Source organism: Engystomops pustulosus, chromosome 7 (assembly GCF_040894005.1).
Source record: "Engystomops pustulosus chromosome 7, aEngPut4.maternal, whole genome shotgun sequence".
Lineage (NCBI taxonomy): Eukaryota > Metazoa > Chordata > Amphibia > Anura > Leptodactylidae > Engystomops > Engystomops pustulosus.
Window position 1 is genome coordinate 30,552,017 of NC_092417.1, and position 12,270 is coordinate 30,564,286.

At 41.9% G+C, this 12,270-nt stretch overlaps 1 protein-coding gene across 1 annotated transcript; it reads left to right on the top strand.

The window, feature by feature from the left end:
• The first annotated feature begins 568 nt into the window (after nucleotides 1-568).
• On the top strand, nucleotides 569-5,016 carry LOC140069502 (uncharacterized). Its single transcript, XM_072115300.1, has 4 exons — nucleotides 569-688; nucleotides 2,990-3,049; nucleotides 3,132-3,151; nucleotides 4,246-5,016. Exons 2-4 carry the CDS (start codon nucleotides 3,040-3,042, stop codon nucleotides 4,894-4,896), a joined length of 681 nt encoding a protein of 226 aa, XP_071971401.1. The 5' UTR covers nucleotides 569-688; nucleotides 2,990-3,039; the 3' UTR covers nucleotides 4,897-5,016.
• Nucleotides 5,017-12,270: the final 7,254 nt, after the last annotated feature.

The following is a 12,270-nucleotide window of genomic DNA, read 5'->3' on the forward strand; positions in this document are numbered from 1 at the left end:
CTCATTTGCATAATGTGTAAAGCCCTTTTTTTTCTTTAAAACAAGGGCATAAGAAGCTAATAGAAGAGCAGATCCTACCAGAGGGGACACACACCAGTATGTCAGTGTGCTTGGTTTACCATCCTTCATCCTGGTGATAGATGTCCTTTAAAGATCCTTAATATTCAATTAGGATTTGACCTTCAGTTTATATTTCCACAGTAATATAGTAGAAATATTTTGTAAGTCTAATGACCTGTTTCTGATTTAGCTACTAAGAGACTTCTATTACTTTACTATGACACTAGATTTAGAAGTTATTCTTGATACAAGTGACAATGACTTCTTCGCCCCATCACTGACCTCCAGTAAATGTAATTTCCACTATTTACCTCCGAAGTGTAGATGTCGTCCTATCATGGTATAAGAACGAGCTTTTTACGATTCCAGAATAATCATAGTAATTATTTCACAACTGAAATTAATGTTATTAACATGCGGCTTATTTCAGATGTTCCATTTCTCTGTGGAGCTATTATTTTTTATGAGTCTTCTATACATCATAATATATTATACAGATGTCAATGAAGCTTCGGAGACCACACCTTGGTTGGGCTGGATTCCATAGTGTTCAGATCCACCTATTCTTCCAGTATAAATAGAGGGAGATGGATCGTCAAAACTCACAGTCTACTGCTACCTGCCCAAGGTAAGTGACTTCTTCCAGTAGGAACATGCAGCCTGGTGGCAACTTCTTCACCAGGCACTTTTTGGGTGTTTCTCTGGATCAACATAGGACATAACATAGGTTTAATGGGATGGTAAAGCGTCTGCTTGACTTTGTGTTGCAGCTACGTATCTGTACTTATAATTCACATTTATGTCTATGGATTCATGTATGCCAAATATTCTTCTATAAGATTTGTACATTTTTTAAATATTGACCATGAACCTATTGGTTGACTTTTTTTGCCTGTTGGATTTCCTATTATTAAGATTATAAAGACTGCAGATTGCTTAATGGGTGTATCCAGGGCTGGGCCAGCCATGAGGCGAGTTTCACCTCTCGCCTCAGGTGGCACCACCTGCTACAAGGTCAGGGGCGGCATAAGGGGTGCAGTCAACTGCAACAAAGCAGGTCCTGACACGTGAAGAGACACGTGTCTCTTCACCAGGGGTGTAACTAAGAGAGACAGGGCCCCAGACCAGACTTCTGAATGGAACCCCCTTACCCTCTCAGAAAATATACATATTTGTATTTTCACACATTTATACACTTATTTGCACACATTTATGTACTGATTGTTTGAACCCTTTTCACTGCAATAAAACAAGTCAAGTCAGTCCAAAGTTATAACAAGATATCCAAAAAGTTACCAAAAAATAGGCAATAAACAAAACAAACAAACACATAAACATCCAGGCAATTCAGTTAGAGTGAACAAACCACAGAAAAGCAATCTCTGGCAGAGTCATCCAGCCTCAAGGAAGTTTTATAGAAGGTTAATAGGATAACTAAGACGATTGAGAAAAACCCCTCAAAATTTTACCCTCCTAGATTCCTAGTCTTGTCGCTCTGCTGTCCTCTCCCTCTCTCCCAACATTTCTTATCTGAGCTGCCGATTCATGCTGTGTACTGTGGAAGATGTGCAGTGTTATATACATATTATGGTGTACAATGTGCAGCACAATGTGTATATAATGGTGCACATCCTCCATTCTTTAGTGTGTCAGGGCAGACATTGGGGTCCCCTGACACTGCGGGCCCCATTGCAGCTGCTATGGCTGTTAGCACTGTAGTTACGCCCCTGCTCTTTACACCCAATGGCAATACATTAAATGGAGAACCTACCTAGAAGAGCCAGGATTGGTGAAGTGTTGGTGAAGTGAATCAGTTCATAAATGTGTGCACATAAGTGTATAAATGTGTGAGGACACTAATATGTATATTTTCTGAGGGGGTAAGACTTTTCAGAAGTCTGGTATGGGGCCCTGTCTCTCTTAGTTACACCCCTGGTGAAGAGACACATGTCTCTTCACGTGTCAGGACCTGCTTTGTTGCAGTTGACTGCACCCCTGATGCCGCCCCTGACCTTGTAGCAGGTGGTGCCACCTGAGGCGAGAGGTGAAACTAGCCTCATGGCTGGTGCAGCCCTGGATATACCCATTAAGCAATCTGCAGTCTTTATAATCTTAATATCTCATGATGCAAGTTTTTAATCTACTTCCATGATCTCATTTATAGTGAATTTATCCTATTCCAGCATGAAAACAGCAAATCCGAATGAAGTGGCTTGTAAATGCTAATTATCACATTGACTTTTTAACCAAATGTCGACAGTCTGTCACAAAGATGAAAATTTTAAATAAAATGGTACTAGAAGCAGCAGCCAAACACCCACTTTATCTGACTAGCGGAATAATTAATAGAGGATTCTGCTTCATCAGATGTCCAAGGCACATAGTCCAAGCGTAGGAGATGAAGGACTTGTTATCATGGCTCTATATGGATCCATGCCTCCCCAGGGTCAGAACAGAACGCATAATTTTTATCTATGCTGCTACCAGTCCCTGATTTTCATGGTGTGATAATGTCTCAGGATTGGCCAGGATGTAGGGACTCGAAGCAACACAATGATGCTTGGACTGCTGCTCTCGGGACAGACTTTTGTCCATGAAATATGTCTACCACTTGGATGGCATCTCATGGGTTTGATAAAAGTGTATTGATACATACTGTATATGTGTGTATTTATATACATATATATGTAATTATACTCTTTGTATATTTGTACTTTGATCTACAAAGGTTCTTGAGTTGCTTGTCTGGTTTGGATCATTTGGGTTGGGTTCTTCTGTAGTATAGGGACCATAGATACACAAAATCTAAACATAACAAAACTCCTCACAGATCATTTTTTTTAAAAAAAATCATATAGGTTCTATCAACGAATGAAATAGTTTTTCTAGTACCTATCCAAATGATTAAACATGTATTCATTTCCCACAGGTTTTATTTCGATTCATCCTCCTTCGGAGCCAAAACCCCCAACCTCAGAAATGGACGGAGGTAAAAAAAACTTCTTATTGTTACATTTCTACAAAAAATGACCTCATGTTGTATATTAACAATGGGTTTTTTTCATTTTCAGCACCAAACCCCTCCAAGAAGGTGAGATACATATTAAAGGAGAAAAATCTTTTTTAATTCATTATTGATTATGCAGGAAATAACAATGGGGGAGATGTATATGACAAGTTTTGAAGGCTTCTGATGTAAATTGTGCCAGAAAATGCTTTCCACCACATTTATCAAGACTTTTAGACTTGTTTTCAACACTTTTACAACTTGTCCATTTAAGGGGCATGGTCTCTAAAAAAAAATGGGGTGCGGTATCCTGAAAAGAGGGCGTGGTCAGGTGGAAACCCATCCCATGTGCCAAATATTTCTAGACTTTCTGGCACTTTGTAATGCACAGTTCTCCTTATATGAAGGTGAAAATAGAACACAACAAACTAATCACAGTAATAAAAGGGGCACAGCAAAAAACTAATGTTGTCCGTCTTTGCGCTGGCAGAACCTGCGCCACATTGTTACATCTACTTCAATGTTTTAAAGAAAAATCCTCCATTACAACCTTGGATTTCCTCCAGTTCCGACATAGTTTCAGTATTGCTCTTATGTAAATACCCTGGTCAAAGTAGAGTAATTGTTGATTGTCCCCTCTCAGTAGCCAGAACCTAACATACATACCCCCATACAAGTGCTCCCATATAGTGTCCATACACATAGAGAAAATTGGATGGAACCCTCCGATTTTGTTAAAATTTTCTGCCCCTTATGTTTCGGGGCAGGTTAGATTTCAATATCCTTTGTTCTCAATGGAGATCATTTTGTAGCTCCTTATTCTTATTTTCCCAGGCCAGAAAACAGGGTCAAACTGCAATACCAGACACAGCCCATAAATAAGGATGGCGCTGTTGTAGAAATTAGCCTACCCTTTGTGTAATCCTTATGTAATCTTTAATTTGATCTTGATATACAGTAATCATCTTTACAGCCTTGCGGCAGCCAACTGACCTCATTGAATGAAACTTGTTAAACTGGTATCGCAAGTCGTAAGATGTCAGCAGGAACAAGCTATGAACAGTTTATGTAAATGGGGGTGTAGTAGTTTATTTTATCATATTCGTGAAGCTTGAAATGTTGGCTTTGAGTTAATGATATGTTTACTCAACAAAATTTTTGCGTGTTTCTTCCTGTAGAGCACCACAGATGTAGGAAGCCAAGGAAGCAGCCAAACCCAGACCGGTCAAAGCGGCAAACAAAGCCAAGACAGCGGATACCAAAAGGATGCTGGTCAAACCACCAGCAGCCGTCAGTCACGCGGTGGACAAGATCAGAGCAGCGGTGGCTGGACAGGATCAAAGCAGGACCAAAGCAGTAGCCAGACAAGTGGTGGATACCAACAAGGCCAGGATCAAAGTGGTAGCCAGCAGAGTGGAGGACAGGACCAGAGCGGTAGCCAGACGAGTGGTGGATACCAACGAGGCAGGGATCAAAGCGGTAGCCAGCAGAGTGGAGGACAGGACCAGAGCGGTAGCCAGCAGAGTGGTGGATACCAACGAGGCAGGGATCAAAGCGGTAGCCAGCAGAGTGGAGGACAGGACCAGAGCAGTGGTGGATACCAAAGTGGCCAGGATCAGAGCAGTGGCAAGCAGAGCGGTGGATGCCAGCTAGGGCAAGGTCAGAGCAGTGGACAGAGCCAAGGAAGCAGCAGTGGGGGACAAAGCCAGACTGGGGGACAACAGAATCAGGGTTCTGGCCAACAAACCTCTACAAGCCAACAAGGAGGTCAGAGCCAGGACCAAGGGCGTGATTCTTCTTACTACCTTAGACAAGGAAAAGATAAGTAATAGCCCTGCCCTGTTACCAGTCCAATATCTATGTATACCCAATGATACCTACTGTCTCTTTATCCTTCTAAATCCATCTATTCCCAAAGCATATTAATAAAACTCTATTGTGATTCAGCAGCTGAACTAGTCCTGTTATTATTTCATGTATTCTTATTATATAGCTGTATATACAATATCACTGTATCTGACAGTTTCACAGTTTTCTATGGGGCAAAAGACAAACCTTCTAATTTATCTTTAATTAGTCTTTTGGGGGACATCTTCTACATGGGAAAAACATATCCCCGACTAACTATGGGATGTGAGTTGATATTATCACTGGACGTCATGTAACAGCACAGACTTATTCATGTATTGATATCCCACGGTCCACATTATGAGGGGCTTCTTCTCCTATCTGCTGACACATACAGATGATGAGCCTCCCGCCTCCCCCTGCAGTGTCTGCAGTAGGTGCTCTTCTCTATATATAATGATAGATGGCCTGTGTTATCCCTTATAATACCCCCCTTACGACAATCTGAGATATGCCACATCACAATCTGCCACATTGGGGGTCATTTACTAAGGGCCCGATTCGCATGATCATGTGTTTTTTTTTTTTTTTTGGCTTGTATTGGTATTTCTATGCTTTTAAAAAAAAAAAAAAGACTAATAAAATTGATGGTTAAATAAAAAAAAAGGGCCCGATTCGCGTTTTCCCGACGTATTACCCGAATATTTCCAACTTGCGCCAATTTTCCCTGAATTGCCCCAGGTTTTTGGCGCACGCGATCGGATTGTGGCGCATCGGCATGCATGTGACGGAAATCAGGGGCATGGCCGAACAAAAACCTGACGGATTCGTAGAAACCGCCGCATTTTTTAAAAAAAAGTGTCGCTAGACACACGCTTACCTTCACCAGGAATAGGATCGTGAACTCCGGCGGACTTCAGCGCAGCAGCGACACCTGGTGGACATCAGAGGAACTACCTTAGTGAATCGCCGGAAGACCCGAATCCACCGCAGAGAACGCGCCACTGGATCGCGAATGGGCCGGGTAAGTAAATCTGCCCCAATGTGTGTGATCTGTCTACTCTAAAGACTTAGTTACCTACCACCTCATTGACAATGTCATCTGCTTGTTTGAAACCTCCTTGTCTCCCTTCAAAACTGAAAGGGAAAGTGATAGCATTACGTAAATAGATCCAACTTAGCCAATGACTGTGCTAATATAAATTATAAGCAACTGCACAGTCAACTATGTAAAGATGTTGCAAAGTCCCTACACCAGGAAATGTTATATTTGCTTTGAGGGAGAAAATCACTATAAAATGTTCAACACTCAATGGTTTATATTCAACTTTGAAAGGAGTACTGTATTTTTCGGACTATAAGGCGCACTAAAAATCCTTTGATATTCTCAGAAATCAAAGGTGCGCCTTATCATCCAGTGCGCCTTATATATGAATTGTACATACAGACAACAGCTGTCTAGAACTGTGCACAGGTTCTGCTGGTCATCCATTGTTATAATCAGGTGCGCCTTATACTCCGGTGTGCCTCTGAAAAATACTGTAAATAGAAGTTATTATTTCTAGTAATCAAGGGATGCAAAAAAATACACTAACTGTTTCCTTTTACAGGCGGTCCCCTACCTAAGAACACCCGACTTACAGACGACCCCTAGTTACAAACGGACCTCCGGATGTTGGTAATTTACTGTACTTTAGCCCCAGACTACAATGATCAGCTGTAGGAGTTATAAAAGGTGTCTGCAAATAAGCTTTATTGATTATCCTGGTTCTTATGACAACCCAACATTTTTAAAATCCAAATGTCACAGAGACCAAAAAAAAGTCTGGGTGGGGTTACATTTATAAAATATACAGTTCTGACTTACATACAAGTTCAACTTAAGAACAAACCTACGGAACCTATGCTGTATGTAACCCGGGGACTGCCTGTACTCATTGGGGCAGATTTACTTACCCGGTCCATTCGCGATCCAGCAGCGTGCTCTGCGGTGGATTCGGGTCTTCCGGCGATTCACTAAGGCAGTTCCTCCGACGTCCACCAGGTGTCGCTGCTGCGCTGAAGTCCGCCGAGGCCCACCGGAGTTCACGATCCTATTCTTGGTGAAGGTAAGCGCGCGTCCCGCGACAGTTTTTTTTAAAAAATGCGGCGGTTTCTCCGAATTCGTCGGGTTTTCGTTCGGCCATGCCCCCCGATTTCCGTCGCGTGCATGCCGATGTGCCACAATCTGATCGTGTGCGCCAAAAACCCGGGGGTCAATTCAGGAACAATCGGCGCAAATCGGAAATATTCGGGTAACACGTCGGGAAAATGCGAATCGGGCCCTTAGTAAATGACCCCATTATCTATCGATGCGTTGAAAGTTGGAGGATTTCAGAGATACAATTATATTCAAGGCCTAAAAATAGATTAAAGTTATATAATAACAGAGGCCGGGTTTAAACAAGGCAGAATGATTCAGTATGTATATATACGCAATCTGTGCTATTCTTCCAGTCCTGCCTTCCATCGCTCTACAAGACTAATCCACAGTGACAAAAACGCAAAAAAAGAAGATGATCCTTATATTTTCCTCATGTCGTCTGCAATGATGTGTAAAATTAGGAGGACCACCCATATGTACCTAATCGGCGTTAACTAGGAAGATTGGGGCAGATTTATCAAACTGTCTAAGAGTAAGAATGTTCTTTGTAGCTCTAAGAAATATTAATAATCTTTAATATTTAAATTTACATGGCACCAACATATTCCGCAGCACTTTACAAATCATAGGGGACATATAGAAATATAATATTACATCACAGAGTACAAACAGTCATATGGACCAATAGGAGTGAGGGCAAATAAAAATGGGATACCATTTATATCCTGCCCCCAGGTTACATACAAGATAGGTTCTGTAGTTGAATCTGTATGTTAGTCGGAACCGTATACTTTATAATTGGAACCCCAGCCAAATTTTTTTTTTGCTCTCTGTGACAATTGGATTTTAATAATGTTGGGTTGTCATAAGAACCAGGAGTAACAATAAATCTTCATAGTAAACACCTGTGATAACTGTTATGGCTGATCATTGTAGCCTAAGGCTAAAGTACAGTAAATTACCAACATCCAGAGGTCCGTGTGTAACTAGGGGTCATCTGTAAGTCAGGTGTTCTTAAGTAGGGGACTGCCTGTATAGGTAAGGGTGGAGATATACATATTTTTATAATTATTGGTGCCCCAAACATCAGCGGACGCCAATACAATTTAGAGCTTTAATACAGATTAAGGCTATGTGAGAGCAGTAGACTTCTTGCTGTGCCATTTGGAGTTGAGCTTTGCATTAATAGACCCCAATCACAACTTTGCAAAGTGTCCTGGAAATAGCATCCGAGAAATATTTTACAGTGAATGACCCCTCTAGTTATGGCTCACGCGAGAAGCAGGGGCATGAGTGACACTCTAGTTAAGGGTCATGTAGCATCTAAAAAAGTAGTAATAGCTGCGTTATTAGCCACATTACCCCAGGATAGGGTTACAATGTAATATCCTGAAGTGCTACTGATTGATATTGACTATGGAGTGACAGCAGCAGCCACCAGAGTGTAGACATCTCAATATATTCATGAAGCAATTGTGGAGCAGTTCAATAGTCACAATCAATTGTAGAGCTACAAAACAGTCACAATGTAGTCCTAGACAATAGATAAAATCAGGTATGATATTGTCATATTGATCATGTCCCAGGGGGAGGGGGGGATAGGAAAAAATGACTAAGACAAAAAGAAATCACAAGGACTTTTTTAACTGAACTTTAGACAATAATGGATGTAAAGGATGATGGAAATATTTTGCTATATAAAAAACATTGTAATTAGAGATCCAAAATTGTGTCCGTTGTGTCCCACGTGACCTAGAAACCCCTGGACATTCATACCCATGGCTAGTTGGTAGTGGCATCAATTTGCAGGATTGGCTATTTGCTGCCAATATGGCAATATGTCCGGTTTGTGCTTGATGCACCCGAGCTCCCAGCCGGAACAGAAACCTCAGGTCCCCTCATCTCTCATTGTAATGTAAACGGTGTGAACCCAGCAGTTTAAGTGGGGATTCCTAAAGTGTTATACATCTAGCAGACATTGCTGATCCCTCTTCCCCTTTCACAGGTGAAATTTATCTGGAAAGGGCGATAATCTTGGATTAGATTTCAACTCCTATAAATGATCCGGCGTTGCTGGTGTCCCTGATTTTGAGTTATATCATATTGTGGTTATTGAAACCTGTGTATTGGACCTCCATCCTAATGCCAAGTCTAAATTATGGGTAAAGTTAGGATCCACGATAACTAAGGTCCCTGCTATCAACTTTCATTACTTTCCTTGGGGAAGTTGCCTCCGGGAACCACATGGGGTCTTAATCTTAAACATTCGAAGACACTGTGAGATCAACTACTGCTACAATGCCCGGCTTGATACCTTGACTCCTTTCCCTATGAATCTTTGTATTAGTAAGACTTGGCTTGTTTCTTTTATCTCCGCTGCCCTGACAGTGGTCCAGATTTGGGATGTATTGGACCTGAAGAGAGTGCTGCTTCTCTTGATATTGTCATCTAATCCTAGTAAGGCTAGTACACGCATCCCTGGTCAAGGGGGGGGGCTAGCTCACTTGCCATCTCTCCTCCCTCGATTAACCATATTTGAGGTCCTGGCTTGGTCCTTTTGTAGATAAATAAAAAGAGGGACACATTCCATGGTTCCGGTTTCAAAAATAAAAGGTGAACTTTATTGAACAAGTGGCAACATTTCGGTGTACAACACCTTCATCAAGCCACGGAGTGCTGCCCGCTTTTTACTTTATTTAGGTATATAGAATAGATAGGAGATAGATAGATAGATAGATAGATATGAGATATATAGATAGATAGATAGATAGATAGATAGATAGATAGATAGATAGATAGATAGATAGATAGATAGATATGAGATAAATATTAGATTCGTATATAGATAGATATGATGGATAGGTGATGATAGAGATTAGCTACATAGATAATAGGTAGATAATGTAACGGTTAATTGATCCGGGGGACCCCAACGACCCCCAAGAGATATTACAGAACAAATTCCAAATCAACAAATCTTAAGGTCTCTGCACAGAGGAATTAAAGGTGACACACACAGTGGTATCTTGAAAGACTTCTGCTTTATTCTTTGACCGTATACTCTTATAGTTACTGCAAGTGGCCAAGAAAAGGGAACTAGTTTATCTTAGACATTACAGGATAAAAGTGGTTACATCTTGTAATTATTGGCAGACATAGCCCAGACATACATATTATTGGATACATTTGCATTATTTGTTTTTATTATGCTAATTACTGTACATTAGGCTTCCTCCTCATTAATATGCAGGGACGCAGGATCTGTAGCAGACAAAATGGTTGTCAAGCAGATGAGACGAAATGAATGGAAGATGACCGGCAGGATGAGAATGGTGGATGATACATATGAAGATTCACCTTCACATTTCCTTCCTTTTGAAACTTCCCATACCTAATATGTCTCAGCCATTACACTGGGGGTCACTCAGGAGAGCCGAAACACTGGTCCTGCCAGTCTTGGTTTTTACATGCTTCTTGTCTTCTTCTGGATTCTCCCCAAGGCCCCTGAGACCATTAGACCATGGGAGATTTAATTACCGTATTTTCATCATTTTTAAGTTTTCTTCATTGAAAGGACTATTACCACTTATCGGTCCCATCCAAGAAAACCCGTCTTCATCTTCCTTCACTCTTCTCACTACACCTCCTGTCATGGCTGATATAGCTAGCAACTATGGCTAAAAGTGAGCAGACTATTCCCAACACCACCCCGATTTGTATCAGGGTCTTTTTCTAGTTGCCAAACCAGGATGTTGACGAATCTACATCAATGTTGACTCTTCTGATTGGATGGTTGTGGATGGTTTTCAGGGCTTGAATGAGGCTTCCGTCGGGCGAGGTGTTGTTTGTTATGTAGGTCATAGCAGGCAACTCCAATCATCTTGCAAACACCTCTCCTTTTTGCCAGGAGCATATCTAAAGCCATCCTGTTCTGGAAAGTCATCAGGGATGTTGCTGAGAGTTGTTTGGTGATACCTTTTAAAGCATTCACAAATCTTTGCTGGTTGTAGTTGATATAATTAATCCAATTTAATGTTCTTATTTATAGTGATGTATGAGATAATGGACTCAAATCCTGCTTGAATCTGAACACGAGCCTTATATTCATCAGGGACCCCCCCCCCTAGGAAATCCTTTAGCATCTACCATATACATGAGGGTCCAGAGATCCTTCAGGATTCTCCCTCATTTCCCGATGCAGTCCCTCTATCATGGTTCGATGAGCTGTCCCCAAATGCTCAACTGGGGCCATGAAAATGGGTTTTAGTAGCTTCACGCGGGTGCATTGTCCCCACCAACCTCTCTTCATGAGTGGCCTGAGATTCCCATCCCCACATATCCAATATATATCTGACAACCCTTGTTTGGTTATTTAGAGAGGCTACTTCCAAATTGCTAGTGGTGGTACACCACCCCTTTGTGAAATTTTCCACATTGGCTCCCACCTGAATGTCATTAGATACAGACCCCCTCAGCCCCATGGAATCCTTATGTATAACACCCCCCCCCCCCCCGGCAGCTCTGGGCCCGGCACTTGCCCAGGTATGTCCAGTGCTGTCGCTGGTCCTGACTGGAAGATGGGATCCTCCACTTTCTGAAAGTGGGTTAGTCTTACTTCCTGGCTGCTTACCTAGAAGTTGCTGTTAATAAGTAGAATTACGGTAACCATGTCTGCAAGGAAAACTTTCCTTGCGGTCCCCTATAGACAAAACCTTCTGCATAAGTGGATATCCAGAATTCAACTGCATTAGCCTGGTTTCGGATTCTCTATGGTAAGAGTTATTCTCTATGGCAGTGATGGCAAACCTTTTAGACATGGAGTGCCCAAACTACAACCAAAACCCAAGCAGGTTTGAATTGTATAGGCACCTGAGGACACCAATACAGTAGAAAGAAGAAGAAGTTTGGATTATCATTGTAGCTTCCTTCTAGGGTCCTGGGCTGCAAAAGGCCTTAAGTCCTGGCTGACAAACACTGCCCTGGGGTGATGGCAAGGGTGCCCACAGAGATGGCTCTGAGTGCCACCTCTGGCACCCGTGCCATAGGTTCGCCACCACTGCTCTATAGTATGGCGCCGTGTGCCCATTGCTGTCTATGGGGGATGTATATCCGACGTATATATGACAGCCATATATACGTCCCCCATACGACTGTGTGAATGCAGTCTTAGTCAGGATCGTTCTGGTAATCAGGGACTGTCCCTGCTTGTCTT